Source organism: Cryptomeria japonica, chromosome 3 (assembly GCF_030272615.1).
Source record: "Cryptomeria japonica chromosome 3, Sugi_1.0, whole genome shotgun sequence".
Taxonomy (NCBI): Eukaryota; Viridiplantae; Streptophyta; class Pinopsida; order Cupressales; family Cupressaceae; genus Cryptomeria; species Cryptomeria japonica.
The window spans coordinates 63,645,429-63,668,428 of NC_081407.1; the positions used below are offsets into that span (position 1 = coordinate 63,645,429).

The 23,000-nt window shown below is 34.9% G+C and overlaps 1 protein-coding gene across 2 annotated transcripts; it reads left to right on the plus strand.

The window, feature by feature from the left end:
• Positions 1-248: 248 nt before the first annotated feature.
• Positions 249-2,883, plus strand: LOC131032662 (pentatricopeptide repeat-containing protein At3g24000, mitochondrial). Of its 2 annotated transcripts, none has more exons than XM_057963705.2 (2): positions 249-602; positions 748-2,883. In XM_057963705.2, exons 1-2 carry the CDS (start codon positions 492-494, stop codon positions 2,776-2,778), a joined length of 2,142 nt encoding a protein of 713 aa, XP_057819688.2. In that variant the 5' UTR covers positions 249-491; the 3' UTR covers positions 2,779-2,883. The 2 variants fall into 2 exon arrangements, with proteins under 2 accessions (XP_057819688.2, XP_059074044.1); XM_059218061.1 differs by having other exon boundaries at positions 759-2,883.
• Positions 2,884-23,000: the final 20,117 nt, after the last annotated feature.

Below are 23,000 nucleotides of genomic sequence, written 5' to 3' on the forward strand. Positions count from 1 at the left end.
CGAGGGAAATGAAATGGAATGAAAATAGATCATTTTATAGGCTTCGATACTTAACAAAATATTTATGACTCTACAAATGACTTATAGTAATATGAAACTAAGAACATGCCTTATCCCTTGTAAAATTTGAACTTATTTATAGATCTACCACAAATGAAAATAAACACCACCATACACTTGCAAGGCTTTTTAACTTATTTATAGATCTACCGCAAATGAAAATAAACACCACCATACACTTGCAAGGCTTCCACCATAAAGAAGATAAGCTTCCGTAAGGGAAGCAGGAACTACTATCTCAACCACAAAAGATGACAACCGCCAGACCTTTTCAAACATCTAAAACTTACAATAAACGTACGTAGAAAATCACAAATACCATGTCATCTAGAACATACCAATTGAACAAGAGATAACTTCATGCCGATGCCTCGGCCACGACATCACCATCCAAAAAAATGAGTAAATGGAAGGACTGTTAGGCTTCAACAATGGCTTCATTGTGCACAAGTTCTTCCCTCTTATCACTTCACGATCAGCTTAAACAACGCGAATACAAGCACAGAAAATGGCATCAGAGTAATACAGGAATTCTTCAAAAGGTAGATATTTTCTCTTATCATTCTACCATTGCATTGTTTGTAAAAATCCAAAATTTTGGAATAGAATTAGATTTGTTAATACTAGCAAAGATGCCCATACCAATGGGCATCTTAAAGCAGATGTTTGACATTTGCATTGGTTTAGGGTACTTACAGAAATGTGGCTCGTCTCAATGCACCTGCAATTTTCATCCCAGAAGAAGGAAAAGAGACTAGGGAGAATCATAAAAAGGTAAAGAAAACGAAATATTGCAAGACTTTTGGTATAGATGTAGGTGTATTGTGTAAGGAAGGGAGAATTGCAGAGGCCATGGAAATATTGAAATTAATGGACCAGCATGGGATTATGCCAGATTTTGATACGTATAATACTCTTCTTCAAAATTGTATCAACTGGGGTTTTCTTGAAGAGGGTAAAAGAGTACATGAACACATGATTAAGTGTGGATTTAAGCCAGTTAAATTTATAGGCAATCAGTTGTTGAATTTGTATGCTAAATTGGGAAGTTTAGAGGATGCATGTAAAGTGTTTGACAAAATGCGTAAACGAAATACTGTTTCTTGGACTAGCCTAATTGGGGTGTATGCTCAGAACGGATGTGAGGAGGAGGCTTTTAGGTTGTATGTGGAAATGCTTGGGGAAGGGAAGACGACCAATCAGTTCACATTTGGGACGGTTCTGAGCGCTTTGGCTGGACTAGGGGGTTTGCAAGAGGGGAAAATTGTCCATGGTCAGGTTGTCAAAACTGGGTTTGATAGTAATGTGTTTGTGGGGACTGCTCTTTTAGATTTCTATTTCAAGTGTGGCAGAATTGAGTTTGCTTGCAAAGTGTTTGAGACTATGCCTGAGAAAAATATGGTTTCATGGAATGCAATGATTGCAGGATATGCTAAAAATAATCATATTGAAGATGCACGTCAAGTGTTTGACAGAATGCCCGATAGAAATCCGACCTCATGGAGTGCAATCATTGCAGGGTATGCCCAAAATGGACAGGGGGATGAGGCAATTAGCTTGTTCTGCCAAATGCAATTGGAAGGGCTGAAGCCTTGCTGTCGGATTTATGCTAGTGTTGTGAGAGCATGTGCGAGCCTGGCAGCTCTGGAAAGCGGTAGACAAATACATACTCATATCATAAAATCTCAGTCTCAGTTGAATGTCTTTGTGGGAAGTGCTCTTGTGGATATGTATGCCAAATGTGGAATCACCAATGATGCATGGCGAGTATTTGAGGAAATACCTCTAAGGAATGTTGTGACATGGAATGCAATGATTGCAGGTTATGTCCAGAATGGTTTTGCTGGGAGGGCACTAGAAGTCTATGAACAAATGGAACAGATGAATGTAAAGCCTGATAACGTGACATTTGCCTGTGTTCTATATGCATGCAGCCATTTGGGTTTCGTGGACGAAGGCCGCCACTATTTTGAATCCATGAGTCGCAATCATAATATTTGGCCAGAGCATGCGCATTATGTGTGCATGGTTGATCTTCTTGGCCGTGCTGGGCTTTTGAGTGAGGCAGAGGAATTTATACATAGAATGCCAATTTTACCGAGTGCCCTAGTGTGGCTGAAATTGCTTACTTCCTGCAAAACACATGGGAATGTTGAGATAGGTCAACGTGCATTCTTCCATATTGTGGAACTCGAACCTCAAAACTCTTCGGCCTATGTACTGTTAACAAACATCTATGCTGCAGCAGGGAACTGGGATTATGCATCCAAATTGAGAAAACTGATGGGAGATATGGAGATGAAAAAGGAGACAGGATTCAGTTGGATTGGAATTAAGAACAAGGTGCACACCTTTGTCGCAAGTGACAGATCACACCCACTTACAGAAGAAATCTATGCAAAATTGGAAACTTTGTCTGAGCAGATACGGGAGAACGGATATGTGCCCGACACAAACTTTGTGCTGCAAGATGTGGATCAACACGAAAAAGAATTTCTCGTCCGCCATCACAGTGAAAAATTAGCCGTTGCCTTTGGGATAATAAGTGCACCTGCTGGTTCTCCCATTCGTATTGTTAAGAACCTTCGCATGTGTGGTGACTGCCATACTGTGGTGAAGTACATCTCCAAAGTAATTGGGCGTCAGATTGCTATTAGGGATACGTCTCGCTTCCATCATTTCAAGGATGGGGTGTGTTCATGCAAGGATTTCTGGTGAATTCACACCCCTACATTAAATATATCCTCCTCCTGCATTATGGCTGCCGAGTTGGTTAAAATTTAGTGTTCTAAGCCAAGCAAGCTACCATATTTTTATCCTTAATTTTTTCCACATAATACACTAAGAGCAATATATCCTTCCCAAACTACATTTGTTCACAAGGCATAAACATAGTTGATCTGAAATGAACTGAAGTCATACTTTTTCGGGATGTATCCTAAGTAACATCTCCAAGACAGCTTGAGATCAATTGGTTGGATGAGTTCAATAAATTCAATCTCAACGCACGGTAAATGGCAAAACAATACAATGAAACATTTGGAGTATGTCTACTGTTTGTATTACGGGTTTTGCATATTTGGGTGTAATTCTCATACTTGTTAGATTCAGAAACAGATAAAATTTCCAAAGAGATAGATAGTTATTTATGGATTAAATTGTGTAAAAGATTTTTGTATCAGTGATTCAGATCACACTCTGTGATCTTGTACACAATTTAATCCCGAAACAGCTAGCTATCTATCAATGATGTCTAAAGAGGTTATCTATCAATGATGTCTAAAGAGGTTTTAGTGCCCTTGTTCAAGTTTTGTTACCAATGCAGCTACAGATACATGTAGCTTTCAATGGGTATGACAAGTCACACCAAAGAACCTGTATAACCTGTTGCAAGACTTGTAAGGAAGTTTATCTATAATTGGATTTTCTTTTGAAATAAGTAAACAAACCGAATGGAATATTGATTGGAAAACCAAAACCAGCTCAATGTAGATTATCCCATCACACTCAAAACATTGTCCTAACTTTGTTTGAAATTTGATGTCCGGCACTTGTAGCAATTCCGTTAGCTCAATAGTAAGATTTCGTTGATTGGAGCGTTCAAAGGAATACAGCCCAGTTGGATATGCATGCAAGTATTCCAACAAAAAGTTTGGCTACTTGCTCTTTTGACAAACCTACCAAATTGCTTTTAGTATAGCCATCAAGTAACAGTTGCCATGAAACAGTTTGGAGAATCTCCATGAGAAGCAAGTTCAGTTAGCATTCCGTGTCAACATTCCTATGAGTGGAATCTAATTAAGTTTAATCTCAAGCATCAGACTGCCATTCTGCCACAACACATTATACCAATTATTTTCATTCAGAGGTTGGTCTTCTCTAGTGACCAGAGTGCCAATGAACCTTTTCTAACTTGCGAGAGAAACTGTAAGTCAATTCATTTAATACTGGGTCAACCTCGTGGAGTTCTGGGAAACTTCTAGGCATTTATATTGTTCTCCAAATACTATGAATCTGACAACAAATCCGCTGCATGAAGCATAATTATAAAACATAAGAAAAACTCTCTTTATGTTTAGTCTCCCAAGAAAAAGCAAAATTGGGTTAGTTGATTTTTGGATTTTGAAAGCATGGATTCCCAGTGGATTTCTTTATCGAATTGAATTGGGAATTTGGGAGCAGTTTTTCTCAAGTTCTTGTTTACATTGCAATTTGGGATTAGCGAACGAGTGTCGGATATCTTACAAGCAAAAATCTGGTAGACTGGATGTATTTTGGTGAATTTTGTTGGCATTTCTTCCCCTCAGAACTTTTACTCAAAACCCAAAGAAGAGAAAATGGTAAAAAAAGGTGAAGAATTATGCGTGTACTTTCTGGATTAACTTTAATGGTTACAGAGGTAGAGAATCTTTGGGATGAACTCGGTTAAATACCTCCATTCAAAAGAAATTTAGACTACAATGCAATTTAATGTTTAAATGTATTTATAGATAATATTGAGAAACATGATAAATTATTATAGTGGAAGTATATGTATATAGTGAATAAATCTAATTTTCTAATTAACGTAGAATGCGATAAAATTATTCAAATAACATGAAAAGGAAGTTAAATATCAACAAATCAAAATCAGTGAGCACATATAAAACACATTTGAGCGTTTATTAATCAGATAAACATTGTTATATAATAAAATCTACTTTATTTTTTAATCTAACATCATTTTAATAGCATAGCAATGATTCACCTCCATAACACCATAAAGCATAACATTGTTTTCAAGTTAAAGAGAAAATGGTAGGAGGAAAGCCACAAATGATTTCCTCCTACTACGATTGAAGGCAAAAACCCATACCCTTGTAATGTATGTATTCAAGCAATCAAAGATCTTATTATTTACACAATACATCTTCGACTAAATAACTTTTGGTAAGCACTACCCCCATTTCTATGTTAAAAAGTTGTCATCGATGTCACAATCGTCATTAATGTCATATTGAACAAGTCATTGATGCAAGTCATTGATGTTAAGAACAGGTTATGAAATGGAGTGATGGCAGATCCTCGTCACGATCGAGAGTACAATTGACAATACAGAGATGGCAGATTCTCATCCTCAACCAAAGCAAGTCAGCGATTAAGAGTATCTTGTATATGGCGGCGATCAAGATGAAATAGACACTGAACTGAATTTCTGTTTGATGTATTCAATTTGACGGTCACCTCTACCCGTCATATGAATTTTTGATGACGGTTTAGTCATTTCAATTCCTTCCATTTGACGTTTTAAAAAAAATATTAACTGTCAATAAATATGAAAGTAGAAGATTGAAGCCACACCAAAATGCAATGCACATCTTTCTTGGGAAGAAATGAAAATCATTGTCTTAATGAGAAAATAATGATAAATTAGTAATATATGCAAAAATCTTAAATTTACTAAATAAGTTTCTAAATTAATACACTAATATATATTATATATTAACATTAAATGATAATCAATTAATAATTACTATTTTAGTAATAATAAACATTAAAATTTTAAAATTATATATATTATGACAAGTTTCTATAACAATCTTATTAAATATATTTAAAAAATTAAATTGACTAAGTTTCTAAATTCATATATAAAAAAATAGAATATATTGTAAAAATTCATATTAAAATATTTTATCAATTATATTCTATCATTTCAATTATGACAAGTTTCTAAATTCATATGAAAAATATAACTATTCTAAAAAATCATATTAAAATATTATAAAATTAGAAACAACTACATCCTTCCATATTCTAAATCCTTCCATTTCAAAATATTCTAAATAAAATTGTATTTTTATAATAAACATTCTAAACTAGTATATATATTATCTACTATATTTTTTAACGGTTTATTTATAATTTGAAGTGTCATATATACGGTTTTAGAAAAAAATAGCATGTCAACGCATACGTCCTACTAATTTTTTAAGTTGTCAAATACGGTTCAAAAGTGAAAAAACGGTCATTTTCCTGTCAAATTCCAAGCCTGAAGGGGCATATTATTACAAACTAATGTGCAACGTTTTGATTATTACTAATATTTGCATCAAAAGCAAGATATACTTTGGATGATATATTGGAGGGCATAAATAAATGACATGAAAAAATTTGTCTTATTGTTATAGGGTAGGTTGTTCCTAGGATATTTGATTGTCAAAGTTTCCAATGTGCTTCCATGTAAGAGTCTATCATGATTACAATGATAGTTAAATATACATTATATAATATATTAGAGAGTACGAATCAAGTAATGTGAAAACTGAACTTAACAGTAAATCAAAATATGGTGATTAGGTTAAAAATTACATTGAGATCATGTAAGTTACGTACTTTATTGATATATATGTATTTGTTTACAATATAAGAAAACAATTAACTTATGAAATATAGATTACAATGGATAGATTTGTTATCTTAAGGAGCTTGACATGAATGGTTGTTAACAGATAAACATCCCTTTACAAAATCTGAAAAAATTGCAATATTTAAGAATTTGAATGGACATTTCCAGAAAATGTTCTTCTTTATATAATGTGTCCCTTAACATGAAAGATGTTAAATTATGCATTTTGATATATGACTTTGATTAAAAATGTTTACCATTATAATTTAACTAAAATAAAAAAAATTAAAGCTTAGTCCCAATTGAAATCTAGTGCTTCATGAAGAAATATCATTGCAAGAAGTTACAAAATTATTACTACAAATAAATTATTTGCATATATACCGTTTCTACTACGTTGAGGATTTTACATAAAAGTTGTACTATTTATTGATAAAATAATTACATACATTACAAGAAATTTAACAAATCCGATAATAGTATTGGAGCAGATTTTAATTATTAATTAGGATCCTTAGCTGATGTTGTTAAGGAGGTCCCGAGCTATGTTTGGGCAGATTCTGATTACGAAATTACGTACCTACCTAAAGTGATCTTTAAAAGTGAATGAGGTCCCGCTTGACATACGATGCCTTAATTAATTGGTTTTCTGCCTCCCTTATCAGGAGAATATTTTCATTTAACCCATGAAACACGTCGCACAGGAGGAAGTTATAAAATAATAATAGCACTTCACTATAAATTTTCAAAACGTCTCATTAAAAAATGAAACATGAAATGAACAACTTCATTACTTTCTTCTATTCCGCATTTTGCATACATGTTTACTAGGGCAGTTGCAACTACGGCAACTGACAAAAACCTTACTTCCATTATGCTTTGACAGATTACCCTACTCTAAATTGGCACAGACTAGAAGGATGCTAGCAAAGGTTGTGAAATTTGGTTTTACAAATTCCAATTGTATATGTCTGAAAGTTTCTAAAGCCTTTTCAACAAATCCATTTTGAGCATATCCTATGTGTTGAAGATGAAACACCAATAGCTTTTTCCCTTCAATTCTCCTGGCTATTCGACTTCCTTTCTGAGTTGTATTGGAGTCATTATATATATCTATTGATGTGTATTCTATGTAATTTGAACTGAGAATAATAAGAGAATTCCCCTGATTAAAAGTGGACGTAGCCAATTTGGGTGAACCACTATAATTTTGCTTGTTCTGTTTATTGTGTCTTTTACTTTACTTTATTCTTTCCTTTATGTTCTTTCTGCACTTCATCAATTCGTTTTCATAATCAAACAATTGGTATCAGAGCTCGGTAGTGAAGCATTGGTTGGAAATTCGATGTGAAATTTCTAGAATTATGGAAGAGGCAGATAAGTGGAAGATCGAAAAAATTCGCGGGTCAAAATTTTGGGCTTTGGAAAGTGCAGATGGAGTCATTGCTGATTAAGTAGGATCTCGCATTGGCGTTGGAAGAAAAAGCAAAAGGGCAAGGACAATTATCAGATGAAGATTGGGAAAAATTGGACAAGAAGGCAAGGGCGACTATCTTTCTTTCGTTGTCCAGCAATGTGTTATTCAATGTTTCATCGCAAAAGACTTTGAAAGAATTGTGGGATAAACTTTCTTCCATGTATGAGATGGCTTCTGCATCCAATAAGGTATACATTATGAAGAAGCTCTATAATATGAAAATGAAGGAAGGTGGAATTATGTCGAACCATTTGAATGAATTCAACACCTTAGTAAACCAATTGATTTCAGTTGGCATCACTTTAGATGATGAAATTAAGGCAATCATGCTATTAAGTTCACTACCTAATACTTGGGAAGGCGTTGTAATGGCTGTCAGCACTTTGGTGGCAGCCCAAAACAAGTTAAAGTTTGATGATGTTGCAAGTACTCTTCTCAGCGAAGATATGAGAAGAAAGAATCAAAAGACTTCATCCGGTGAAGCCTTGACGGTAGTAAGTACAAAAAGGCCTCAAGAAAGAGGAAGGCCTCAACAAAGAGATAAAAATAATAACAAAAAGAGGTCCAAATCTGCAAAGAGATTGAAATCTAGAGGTCGCAATGGTGAGTGTTGGTTTTGTGGTAAGGTTGGCCACACAAAAAGGAATTGTCGGTCTTACAAGAAAGCACAAGAAAAAGTGCGAGACATCGAAGTTGATACAACTTGTGACAAAGATGATGGTGTTTTAGTCCTCTCCACCACCGACACCACTTCAGATTCGTGGGTGCTTGATTCTAGAGCTTCTTTTCATGCCACTTCTTGTACGGAAGCCTTCACTAACTATGAAGACTTGGGCAGTTTGGAAAAGTGTATTTGGGTGACAATAAATCGTGTGAAATTATTGGGAAAGGTGATGTTTTGTTGCAGCTAGAAGATGGAAGCAAATGGCATTTGAAGGATGTTTGCCATGTTCCTAAACTTAAGAGGAACTTAATTTCCATAAGTCAGTTCTACAATCAAGGTTGCCATGTTTTCTTTACTTCCGATTCTTGGAAAGTAACCATAGGGGCTTTGGTGGTAGCAAAGGGAAATAAAGTTGGCAATTGATATGTTTTTAACAATCATGATCAAGTGGGAGCTGCAATGACGGTTGAGGACAACGGTACCGAGCTTTGGCACAAAAGACTCGGTCACATGAGAAAAAAAGGGACTTACCATTATGCTTGAAAGAGAGCAACTACCAGGTCTGAAATCAGTTGAGTTGTATTTTTGCCAACATTGCCTTCCAAGAAGAAGCGGGTCAACTTCTTAAGGATTGGTCATGAGAAGAAGAGCATGCCTTTGGAATTGGTTCATTCTGATGTCTTCGGACCCACTGAGGTAACGTCCATTGGAGGAGCTAATTATTTTGTCACTTTCCTTGATGATTGTACAATGAAAGTTTGGATTTACATGCTGTCAAGAAAATCAGAAGTGTTTGCTAAATTCAAATTATTTAAGGCTTTCGCTGAAAATCAAAGTGGGCACAAAATTAAGTGCTTGCAAATAGATAATGGAGGAGAGTTTTGCTCCTTGGAATTTGATAATTTTTGTGCAGACAATGGTATTTGTCAGATTAAGGTTGTTCCCTTTACTCCTCAAGAAAATGGTGCAGCTGAAAGGCTCAATCGTACAATTCTTGAGAGAGCTCGTTGTATGCTCTCGAATGCTAGATTGAGTAAAGAATTTTGGGTAGAAGCCTACAATGCAACAATATATTTGATCAATCGAGCACCCTCATCTCGATTGAATTTCGACATTCCGGAGGAGACTTGGCTGGGTAAGCAAATCTCTTACCATTATCTTCGAATTTTTGGTTGTGAAGCATTTGCTCTCATTCCAAAGGAGAAGCGGTCTAAACTTGATCCCAAATCAAGGTGTTGCATTTTTATTGGTTATGGTGAGGACCAATATGGTTTCTAGTTATGGGATCCGCTTGAAATAAAAATAATTAGGAGTCGGGATGTGGTGTTCAATGAACAGTGTTTTCCAGCTCTGCAGACACAACCGATTGACACCACAAAATATGTGACTTTATCTGCATTTGAAAATAATGTGTCACAGGGGTCCTTGAGGTTGCCTTCTACATCAACCGCTTCCCCAACCTCTATTTTAAATCCTAGCCCTATTTCTTCATCTAACGTTTCTAGTCAGTATGATGCAGAGCTTGGGATTGACAACTCCTAGTCTAATGAAGTATCTTCACATGAGCAGCTTCATCTTTCATGACTTATGATTCACCCCTTAAAACGAGATTATGAATCCTTGTTGCAGGAACAACATTCTTCTGATGCCTTGTTGCAACAAATTTTATCATCACCATCAAATGGTGATACTTTCTCCGTTCTTAACTCTCCTAAGCATCAACATCCTGTCAACGACTCCTCACAGCAACTATGCCTATTAATTGGTCAAAGCAACTTGGCTTTGCAGCCAGAGAAGTTACAACCCACCGACGCCTCTGTTCGTGGAAATATGTCCTCGCGGTCCTTACATGGCAATGTCTACCCAGCCCCTAGGATGCACCGACATGCAGCCATGTAGTTATATAAATATGTAAAATGTAAAGTATGGGTAACATGTATTGTATGCATAGGATGTGGTAGACGTTGTCATGCAGTTATATGTATGTGTAACATGTAATGTATGTATAACATGTATTGTATGCATAAAATGCGGATGCATCGGGGCTGGGTAGACTTTGCCTCCTTACATGACATCACAGAGGCCGGTCAACGAGCACAACATTCGCAAGGGGATAGAAGCATTTTCCACGATTTTTACGATCTCCACCACACTGCGCATGGGGATTACGTCCTTCCACAAGGTGGGAGATCTCCAGACGTCTCCCCCTTCATCACGACCGAACCTAGTCAAAACAAATCGAATTTGTTTAAAGATTAGATGGTGGGGACATGAGAAATGTCTGGTAACGATTCCTCACGCCTTCTTATGGAAGAGCCACGACAAGGGGATCTTGTTCATTTAGATTCGCATCGGTCTCAGCATGATATGGATCAGTCCTCATGGCTTGCATCAGGCAACACAAAGTCTGTTAATTCTTCTCATGGAAAGAATTACCTGCAGGGGTCACAAAGTATTGCCTTTCCGGAAACCATGGCGAGTGGATTTAGTACTGATGCAAGTGGTAATCCTTTTGATACTTAGACAAATTCAAGTGGTAATCATTGGGATGTTGTTAAGTGGATTTTGAGGTACTTGAAAGGTACTTCCAATTATACTTAATGTTTTGGTGGCTTGGTAAGCTTCAGCTACAAGGTTATACTGATTCCGATTTGGGTGGTGATTTGGACAAACGCTGCTCTACATCCACATATGTCTTCACATTTGTCGAGGAAGCGATCAGTTGGGCTTCCAGATTGCAATGATCAGTTGCTCAATCTTCTGTCGAGGCAGAGTATATGGCTCTATCTGAAGGGGCCAAAGAGATGATTTGGTTGCAACGGCTATTGAGTGAGTTGGGGTGTAAACAGAATGACTATGTTCTTTTTTGTGATAGTAGCAGTGCCATCTTTATGGCTAATAATCATTCATCTCATCGCCACTCTAAGCACATTGATCTGCAACACCATTTCATTCGTCATGTGGTTGAAGAAGGCAAGTTACAGATTGCGAAGATTGATACAAAGGTGAATCCGGCTGATGCTTTGACTATGTTTGTGACAAGGGAGAAGTTCGAGTTCTGTAGGGCCTTGTCAAACTCTAATAGTGGGGCAAGTAGGGGAATCTCTGCAGCAGCGATTGGGTTTAAGTGGGAGATTGTTGAAGATCAATAGCTTTTTCCCTCCAATTCTCCTGGTTGTTTTTCTCAGTTGTATTGGAGTCATTATATACATATCTGCTGTTGTGTATTCTATGTAATCTGAACTGAGAATAATAAGAGAATTCCCCTGAATAAAAGTGGACGTAGCCAATTTGAGTGAACCACTATAAATCTATGTGTTCTATTTATTGTGTCTTTTACTTCACTTTATTCTTTCCTTTCTGTTCTTTCTGCACTTCATCAATTCGCTTTCATAATCAAACAATATGAACCTATGATCAATGCAAACCGCGACACCACATCTCTTTTAAGGCGTTTTGTCGATCGAACAGTTCACATACCCACTTCCATTAAAGGTCCCATTTGAGCAGAGGGAAGGAGGACGGTGGCAAACGTTGTAGAATATGGCTGGCTTTACATTCGCCAGTTGTTTTTGCTTAAAAATTTCTAAAATCTTCTCAAAACACCCCTTTTGAACATATCCTACACTCATCGCATTCTCTGAGACTGCGTCTCTTTGAAGAATTTTGCCAAACAATGCACACGCCTTGTCTATGCTTCCACATTTCGGATACATGTCTACCAGAGAACTTGCAACTAAAACGTCTGACAAATATTCCCTTTCCATTATGCTATCTTGATTTGCTTGAAACGGCGTCTGCAAATGACCTGAAAGCCCAAGAAGTAAAAACTGCAAACCCTCCACAAGTGCAGGGACGGAAAAATAAGAAACAGACGGCAAACACAGTGGGAAAAAGAAAACGATCATCGGAAAACAATAGAATTTAAAGTGAAGTTGCAAGTAATAAATCTTGCAGATGGGCTGTTCAGAAATAGATATGAATTTAGCCAGCGGTAGAGGGAAACGGTGAGATCGAATGGTAGAAAATGTCACTTTTTATCGTCCCATTGTTTACACGACAGATGATGATGATAGAAAACGAATTCATGGTTGTAGGGAGTGCAATCGTTTGCACTCTCTCTTTGCAACTGTGCACCATTGATGGACAAATGGAGCCCGTCTCATATAAGATACGCCTTCCGTATAATTAAAAAGCAAACAAAAAATGTGCGATTAAAATTAAGGAGAAGCATTAAAAGTAAAATCTTAAGGATGCAAGTTTGTTAAAGAAAATAACAATAAAGAGGTGCGATTTATGGAATTGACTAATACTTCTGAAGTGTTGTCATTCGATTATGTTTTAGTAATTCAAAAGGTGCATTTTAAATAAGGGATGCAATTAAATAGTAAGGGACATAATGCGCAGTGTATAGAGCAGATAAATAGGTATAGTGTATAGAGTAGATAAATAGAGATAATAGAGGGGAGGAAGAGGGAGAGATTTAGGTGGAGAGATAGATAGAAATAGAGGGAGAGATAAAAATAGAGATAAAGAGATAGGTAAATAGAGAGGAAGAGGTAGAGGGAAACATAAAGATTGCGAGAGATATAGAGAAAGATATATATATAGAGATAAGATAGGAAAAAATATAGACTGTGTTAAAAAAGAGAGAGAAAATGAGATGGGGAGGTGTGTGTGTGTAAAGAATAAATAGTTATGAATATTACTAAGAGAATTTTTGTTTCTATAGACAACAAAAATATTTTACAGATTATATAAATTAATTCAACATTTAAAATTCATCATCCTCATCACTAAATGTTGGAGTAAACATTATGAATGTAATTTGACAGATAATAAGTTAACAATAAAGATATTTATAAAATAAAATGTATATTAATTAATAATAATAAATCAAATAAAAAGAATTGGCATTAAACAATGTTAAAATTATAATGAAAAAATAAAATAGTTATGAAGATTACTAAGATTTTTTTTGTTTTTGGAGATAACAAAAAATATTTTTATAGAATGTATAAATTAATTCAACTTACTAAACATTTAAAAATTCATCATCATTATCACTAAATATTGAAGTAATCATTATGAATGCTATTTGACAAATAATAAATTAACAATGAAGATATCTAGAAATCAAAGTGTATACTAATTTCGATGTTGAACCTTCTAAAATGTGCCAATAAAATTATAAATAAATACTTGTAGAGGTCATTTTATCCATTCCAAAAAATCAAGGATCATCAGATGTTCTTAATTATAAATTGAATCAAAGTGGGTGACAAATATATAAATAAAAATAAATGCGTCAACTAGACCTGGAAAATATCCTTGGATTATAGTGTATAATAATAAAAAAAATTATTGACTTTTCTTCTTAGTTCATTACAACACAATAGTTTGTAGATCACGATCCACACAAAATTAAATAAAATGGGCTTTGAAGGCCACCTTAATTGACACAACTGATCATCATACTTGACGACCATTACTTATCTCAATCTGAACCATTTGATTTATCAACACTTTATTTTATTTAGTTCACAATTATGACAAATTAATGTATGCTTCAATCAAAACAGGTAGCGCATGTGTAGAAATTTGGTGTACTTTTTTTTTGGAAAAATTGAATGTTTCACTTTACTATAACCAATAGGAAGAAAGAAAAATGGCAGGAACAAATTATTTAAATAAAAATTAAATATTTAATGTAGGTTTTTGTCCAAAATTTGTGATTCTATGTAATGATTGGTTAAACTAATTAAAGAATAAAATTGAATAATGCAATTGTATCTTTTCTTGGAAAGAACTAATAAGAGGTTATGTCTCCTATTCAAAAGGGTGTGACCCTTGGATGTAAAGGCATATATATCTAAAGAGATTGTGAATGGAGTTAGAACTGTGTGTACTTTGAAGACAATCAAGTATACGTACATTTGATATTAAGAGGGTTGTCAATGTAAAGATCATATCAAATTTGAGGAAAAATATATGAGGAAGTGATAGCAAGAGTTCAAAAGGAGATTGTGATCTTATAACAGACATATGATCAAGTTTTGAGATATTTGTGGAAGTATATTATAGTAGAATTTAGTGAAGAAATTGATATTAAGATTGGTGCCTCATTTTGGTAAAGTTGGTGCTTCATATTTAGGGGTTGGTGCCTACAAATATTGTAAAAGAAGATATATGAAAGCATTTATTTGCCATGATTATTACCATTAGGGTTTGCACATAAATTTTGTGCTCTTTGGTGCCCTTGTTAAATCTTGCATATGTGTGGATTAAGCTTTACAAAACATGAATATTATATATTGGAGTTGAGGAAAAATCAACTCTACAGCTCCCAAAGATCACCTGCATGCAAACCTGTCACAAAAAGAGAGAAGCAAAATAGCTATGGAGGCTAGAATTCAGAGATCCTGAAAAAAGGAGTCATATTGATTGTGCAACAAGAATGCAATTCAATAATTACAGTTGTAATGAAAATACAAAGAGAGAATCTGATAGGGAGATTGAGTGAGAAGTAGCTCAATAAGCCTAAATTGGTTTAATTTGTTTTGTGGACCCAAGGATATGCTTTTTATTTTATGTTCAATTAGTATTTGGCAACATCAAGCTTCAAAACCCACACCTCTCCTCAAACAATCACCCTATTGTGTGTTATACAACTTTGTTCTAGCTTGCTTCCTCAAGGTTACTCAAATCCTCCACCATAGGTCCACACCCCAAAAATGGTGTCTTGATTGTCATTATTGATTTAATTAGGCCCACCAGGTGTATTTCAACTGTTTTGCACAATTTTGGAAGGTTCCAACATCATTGAGGCAACCGGGTTCACTTTTTAGTAAAACAGGGCTAAAAGGCTACTAGCCCGTGGAGGCCTAATTGGAGTGATTTTGCTTGTTTAGTGCAATGATGGTTAAACCAACCTTGGAACCTGATTTGGAAGGTGTCTAAAAGGTCCAAGCTCAAATATTTTCATGGTTTTAGCTCCTAAGAAGATGGTATTATGACTGCCCACAATTTTAGGCAAGAAAAGAGGGTTTTGAGAGGGTTTTGCTCAAGTAACAAAGGATTGTCTCCTCTAAACCACAAACCAAGATTATAAGTCTTTTATAACCTTTTCCCCATCATTTATAACACTTCTTTAACACTTCCATGCATGACATTTCATCAAACACTTGATATGCAAACTGAAACATGACTGTTAAATGCACTGTCACTGTCAAATTCACTGTTTTGCTGCACTTTGAAAGGGTTAGAACTTCAATAAAAACTTCACCAAGGTTTTTAACAATCTCAAAACACTTTGTCAACACTTTCCACAAGATTCCAAAGCATGAACATGTTCATAAATCAACTTTAGATGCAAAAGACATTAAATTCCCCAAAACTGGGTACTTGCTGCCAAACACTACTTCAACACACTAAGACATTAATAACTTCCAAACCAGAAGAGAATAGTCCAATCTCTTCGGTGGAGTTTTAGAAAATTTTATTAAGAGAAACATATCCAAAATTAATAAAGATCCAACGGTGCAATAAATAGTTATCATCTCTGCACCGAGACCAATTTTGACTATCATAAATATGGAAAATGTATGCTTGCTGCCAGCTAGAGTTAACACACACTTGCAAGATGAAAATACATTGTTTGGAGTTCCAAATGCATCCAAGACTCATTGTAAACTAGTGCAAACCTCTGCCTCAAGTTTTCTTACTCAATATTGACCTCTTGAGCACAAACAAGTTTGGTCTTACTCACTTTGCTAGCCAAATCCTTCATCAATTTGCCTAGCATATGCTCAAAAACTCTTCTTTCTCACAACCTTGGCCAAAATATGAAATAATTACACTATAAAATTGAAATAAAACTTGTCTAAGTCCATCCATGGGAGCCCAAACTTGGATTTAGACAAGTTGATGCATTTTTGTGGCCCAAACCCTTGACAGGGCAGCCAAGGAGCAAAAATTAAACTTTTTTGTACAACCAACTTCCAAACACAAAACCTGCAATATAATTACATGAAGAGAATTGAATATACAATAAAATCACTGCCCAAAAGGTACAGTACTAAAATGAGGAGTTCTAGTACGGACTGCTATACAAATGGAGTGCAAAATATGAGAAAAAACATGAAATTGTTGCCCTTTCAATTGATTTTTGTTAGAAAGTACAAAAGCCAACACTATACAAAGAAGAGGGAGGCATATATATAGTATTTGGAGGTAGTTATCAAGTCTTGTATAGACATAAGGCATTTTTGACTTCTTTTTAATAAAAAGTGTCCAAAATGACAACTTTTACAAGCAAAATGACAACTTTTGTTGCTCCAAATGGCAATTTGAGCAACCTAACACAACCAACCTTCCAAAATCAACTAGAAATAATTAAAAACACTTTCTAAACATGTTTCAATTCTTTCCAAAGCATGCCTAATCCTATAAGGCAATTTTCCACTTTTTAGCCCTTTCAGGCCTAGAAGCACAAAATTGACAATTCAAGCCCTAAGAAGCAAAAATTGATCTCTCAAGCACAAAATGAGATCAAAAACTCATGAAATGACTAAAAAAAACCTATGACAACATTAAAAACCTATTACAAGACTTACAAACACTTAAGCATGAAAATACTAAAAATGGAGAGTAAAGCATGACTAGGTGCTCCTGCACCAGAATCCTAAAGAATTATAAGATTCTTAATTTTAGCTTAAGCATAGAGTATAATAGACTAATAATTAAATAAATAATTATTAACTAATAAAATATTACTCAAACACCCCCCCTCAAGATGAACTTCAGGAGTAGCTAAAAAACAACTAAGGACTAAAAAAACATGTAAAAAATGCAGGAAAGCAACAATGGGTCCCGACAACTAGGCCTGATGAGGTATCCAAGTACAATAAAATCTCTGTAAAGTGGAGAAGAAGGAGAAAACCCAGTGGGAACAAAACTCCTCTCCAAAAAGAGATGAAAGCTCAAGTGAAGGACTAAGAAGCCTCCAAACAAGAGTGTTCCAGAAGATAGAAACAAAAAGAAGAGAATGAAGAACACCACTAAAGCATGAAATAGCTGCAAACAATGTCGAAGAGTAACTGCTGATCTGAAGAACCTCCATTGAAATAGAACATGACCAGGTAGAGAAGACAATAATCTGCATGAGTGCCCTCAAATGACACTACTTGAATCAGATGGTAAACAAAGGCAAACAACTGAACTCGAAGATACAAATGGCTTGAAACACCAAAGCCTAAAGAACAATCAAACCAAGGAAGCATTAGAACCAACAGGATAAACCTCCCCATAATGTTGAAAAGGGAGAGGGACAGTTACACTAAAAAAAACGGCCAACAAGAACTGCATGACGAAGAACCAGGAACATCGAAGGTGCAAAGAAAGCACATAGTGTTGTGGAAGGAACACTCACTTGACACACATCATGAGACTAATGTCATGGAAGAAACACTCACTTGACAAAGTTAGATGTCAAACAAAAGGCAAACATCAACCCCCCCATGACACTTTATAAGTAGTGCATGTACAATAAGGCACAAAATGTGCAAGATCCCAAGTATAAAATGCATGGTGACACTTTATCTCAGTGCGTTTGCATAAATAAAATGATACAATGATCAGAAGAGAAAATATTTGAAATAGAAAGAATAGCAAAAAATGAGACATCCTACTCAAAGAAAGAGATCCCAGGGCCTGAAACATCTAAGATATTCACCAAAGTGCTGAAAAGAAAAAAACTGAATAAAATATACTTGGAGAAGAATCTGGAAAGACAACTTATATGAATGGAAAGAACATAGAACAAGTTTTCCAATGATATAAAGTTTTCAAAAAACGGAGTTCGGATGCTCAAGTTATGTCTCCCAGAGTGCAAAAAATGAACCTCTGGCTTTGATAGCAAAAAACACCACCAAAAAACAAAACAAAAAATTCAAACCTCTAGATCTAGATAGAGCTCGGAAAGAGCTTTCTGACGATATAAGATTTGTCGAAAAAATGCCTCCGTATGAGACCAAGTTACAACCAAAAGAAAAAAACCCCTCTTTTAGGGCATAAAGAGGGTAAAAATAAAGTTTTTTTTTTGACGAAATTTTTTTTGACACATTTGTAGGTACATCCGTATGGATTTATGTGCCTCATAAAGCGTTCCAATAAAAAATCATGCCCTAGATGCCCCTATCACCGAAAATAGTCAAATTATATGTACCAGCTATGAGGTCCTTTTGGCACCAAAATGTACCAAAAAATCAACTACCCCCAGAAATGGAAAAAAATAACTACACAAACCCCCGAATACTCAGATTTGAAGAACAAGGCCCAAAATTTCTCGTGAAGAGAACAGGGGCATGCAAATCTGGAGCTCTGATACCATATTGGAGTTGAGGAAAAATCAATTCTACAGCTCCCAAAGATCACCTGCATGCAAACCTGTCACGGAAAGAGAGAAGCAAAATAGTTATGGAGGGTAGAATTCAAAGATCCAGAAAAAAGGAGTCATATTGATTGTGCAACAAGAATGCAATTCAATAATTACAGTTGTTATAAAAATACAAAGAGAGAATCCCTATAAAAGGATACTCGAAACTCTAAAGGTGAAAACCCTAAAGAATTATAAGATTCCTAAGTTTAGCTTAAGCATAGAGTATAATAGACTAATAATTAAATAAATAATTATTAGCTAATAAAAGATTACTCTAACATTTAATCAAATTTTAGAAAGATTAAAATTTATTTATATATTGATTCATGTCTCCCTCTTAGTATATTTCTATTCTATCTAGTCTACCACTTCAACATGAAGCCACTAACTCATGTGGACCCATCCATTGAAAGAAGATCCTCGACTTGCACAAATAATTTTGTGTTTGGGAGAAAGAAAGTCAATTTGGACTCAAGAATGTCAATTGTAACTCTTTTAAGTGTCACTAAAACAATATTCAATATTTTAAATAGAATACTAATATAATATTATCCCTTAAGACCTCATGGGCCTCCAACTACACATTTCAAGAGTTAGAGTCACATACAAACATTAGACATAGGATTGCAAAGTATCACACCTTATTCTATTAGTTTCTCATTTGATATTATATATAGCAATGGCATAAACATGAAACATAAGATAAATTATGTACAAGATGAGGCAAGGACCATAGTCTCCTTGCACCAAAAAAACTTAGCCTTGTTCATTGGTTCCATAAATAAATCTAAAGCATCATCAAGAGTATCTAGTTTCACTATCACGACCTTACTATTTTCAATCATTTTGTAAACAAAGTGTTATTGAACATCTATATAGTATGAGCATGGTACATATGATTTTTGAGCAAACAAATAACACTCTAATTATCACAACCAATTCTCACAACTTTGTGATCAAAACCAAAACCTAAGCACAACTTTTGTAGCCAAATTTATTCTTTATAGACATGCACCAACCCTGTCATCTAACTATATAGTAAACAAAACAATCATGGGTTGCCTCTTACATGTCTAGCTAACAACTCCTCCAAATAGAGAAAGCACATCATTAGTCACAGATCCTTTGCTATTCAAATAAGAACATGTTTAGATATTTGTGGATACCTCTACGTACTCAAAATTTATCATGGTAATTTTATAGAGAATAACACCATTAATATTTTTGGATTCATAATGGGTTGGATACATAAATGACAAAATATCCACTAGTTGTTATGATTTCAAATTATTTGTCGGTGTTATTAGTTAGATGAGCAAGTGGATATTTCTAGTCATTTGATCAACTACACAGGCTAATTACATGCTTTCATGCTCATAAGGAAGCCATTTAGCTTAAGAGATTGTGTTCAAAAGTGGGGAGAAGTCAAGGATCTATTAGAGTTTTATATGATAGACAAAGTACAATATGCCTGAAAAAATACTTAACTTTCATGTGAGGATTAAGTATATATATGTCCAATACAATTTTGTTAGAGACATGGTAGAGGATGGAAAGGTGATGTTGGAAAGGGTTAAAACTTTGTAGAATATTATAAATGCATTGACAAAGCTAGTGAATAAAAAGAAGTTTAGGTGGTTCAGTGAATATACGTGTTGTGATCACATCACACATCGCCCCATCAAAATGGGGACCCCTCTTTTTTCTGTTTCAATTGTCTAGTCTTGCCTCTCTCTCTATGTCTTCAAGATGAAATGAGTGAGTTTATAGGGTTTGCATTTTATACCAGGCGATCAAGAGTACAACTTAGGAGTTCATCAAAGTCGCTCCTTTTATGTTGAGTAAATTTTCTTTGAGTCTTTAGTTTGAAAATTGGTGAAAAAGTAAGTTTGAGTATTTAAGAGCATAATGAAGTAATCATTGGTAATCCACCTCAACCCTAAGTCTGCCTTAGGTTTCAAATTTCATAACTTCATGACTTCACAGCTTGAAGCGAATTTCATGTTAGAAATATTTAGAGAAAACTTCAGGTGTGAGCAGATCAGAGTAAATTTCATGCTTGGGAGATTTGAAATGAAGTTTTAGAAGTGGAAGAATGAGGGTGATTTGAAAGAAATCACTTCATGTTAAAACAATCAAAGGTGAGCTCCATGAGTTGATCATCTCAAGCGAACTTCATGTTCAAGAGTTTTGGAGCGATCTTCATGTTTCCACCTCTTGAAGCAAAGTTGATCTTCATAAGTTGAACCTTAAGGGTGAAATTCATGAATAGAGAGTGGAACAAATTACATCTCCAGACCTTCTTAAGATAAGACACAATGAAGAAATGAAGCAAAGAGGAATGAAATCACAACTTCATCAGTTAAGGAGGCAAAGAAAAATTCATGTTTGAGCATATTAGAGTGAAATCTCTACTTCATGAATCATCATTTTGGAGCGAAATCCTCGACTTCATGACCTGACCAAGATAAGCGAAGTCTTTACTTCATGAATCACCACTTTGGAGCGAAGTTTCTTTCTTCACGAGTTTGCATATTGAAGCGAAATTGACTGCTTCATGTTTGAGCACTTTGGAGCGAAATTCATGATCTAGCAAAATGAAGCGATCTTAAGAGTGAAGTTGGATATAAATAGGTGAAACAAACTTACTTCGGTAGTTGAAGGAGGTGAACGAAATTCTTACTTCAGGAGTTGAAGGAGGTGAGAGAATTTCTTACATTGGTAGTTGAAGGAGGTGAGCGAAGTTCTTACTTCAGTAGTTGCAAGAGGTGAGAGAAGTTCTTACTTCGAGAGTTGAAGGAGGTGAGAAAAGTGGAACTTCAGTAGTTGAGGGAATAGAGTGAACTTCATGTTCTCACCAAGAAGAGCGAATTTCATTTATGAACAAACACAAACATGAGTGAAATTGAATAAGAGAAGAAGGATAATCACCTTAAGAAGACACAATGCCAAATGAAATTCACGATCTTACAAGTAGAGCGATTTTACAACTTTATCTCCAAGGAGATTGGAGTGAACTTCAGGTTCAAGCAACTAGGAGTGAAATTCCTACTTCATTAATTGAATGAGAAGAGCAAAGTTCATACTTCATGAATTGAACAAGGAGAGCAAAGTTATACTTCATGCATTAAGGGATTGAAGTGAAATGCTACTTCATGAGTTGAGTGATTGAAGCGAAGTTGACAACTTCGGGAGTTGAAGGAAGGGAGCAAAGTTTATGAATCAAGAAGGAGGAGCGAAGTCTATGCCAACATGAACTTCATGAGTTTAAGACTTCAAACGAACTTCATGAATTAACAAAATGGAGCGAAGTTCATGTTTTCAAAATTAATTAATGGATGATTTGAGCACCCAAAGCAAATTCAAATTTGATCTAGAGACGAGTCAGCTTAAGCAAGTTTTCATTTAAATTTTATTACATAACAAGTCGGCCTTAGGGTAAAAGACACAACTATTCACCTAGATCACCTATAAAGGAAGGATTGAAACAATCATTTCAACATCAAATCAAATCAAACTTGAACGAATTTCATCAGCAAATAGCGGATTTCATCAGCAGTTAGCGGATTTCATCAGCAGTTAACGGATTTCATCAGCAGTTAGCGAATTTCATAAGTGGATTAGCGAATTTACCAGCAAGAAGGCGAATTTACTCCTGTAGACACCCAAAATTGTCCAGTCTAATTAAATAAATATTTTATTTATTTAATTATCTAAGCCTAATTCTTCTATTAATTAAATAAATCCTTATTTATTTAATTAATTCATTTATCCTCTTCTAGCCTTATTTCTCATTTAAATAAATACATTTATTTATTTAAATTATCCTCTTCCTAAATTAAATAAATATTTAATTTATTTAATTATCCGACTTCTACTATTAATTAAATAAATCTTTATTTATTTAATTAATTCATTAGCCTTTTCTACCCATGACACATGTCATTCATCTCTTAATTCCTACACTACCTAC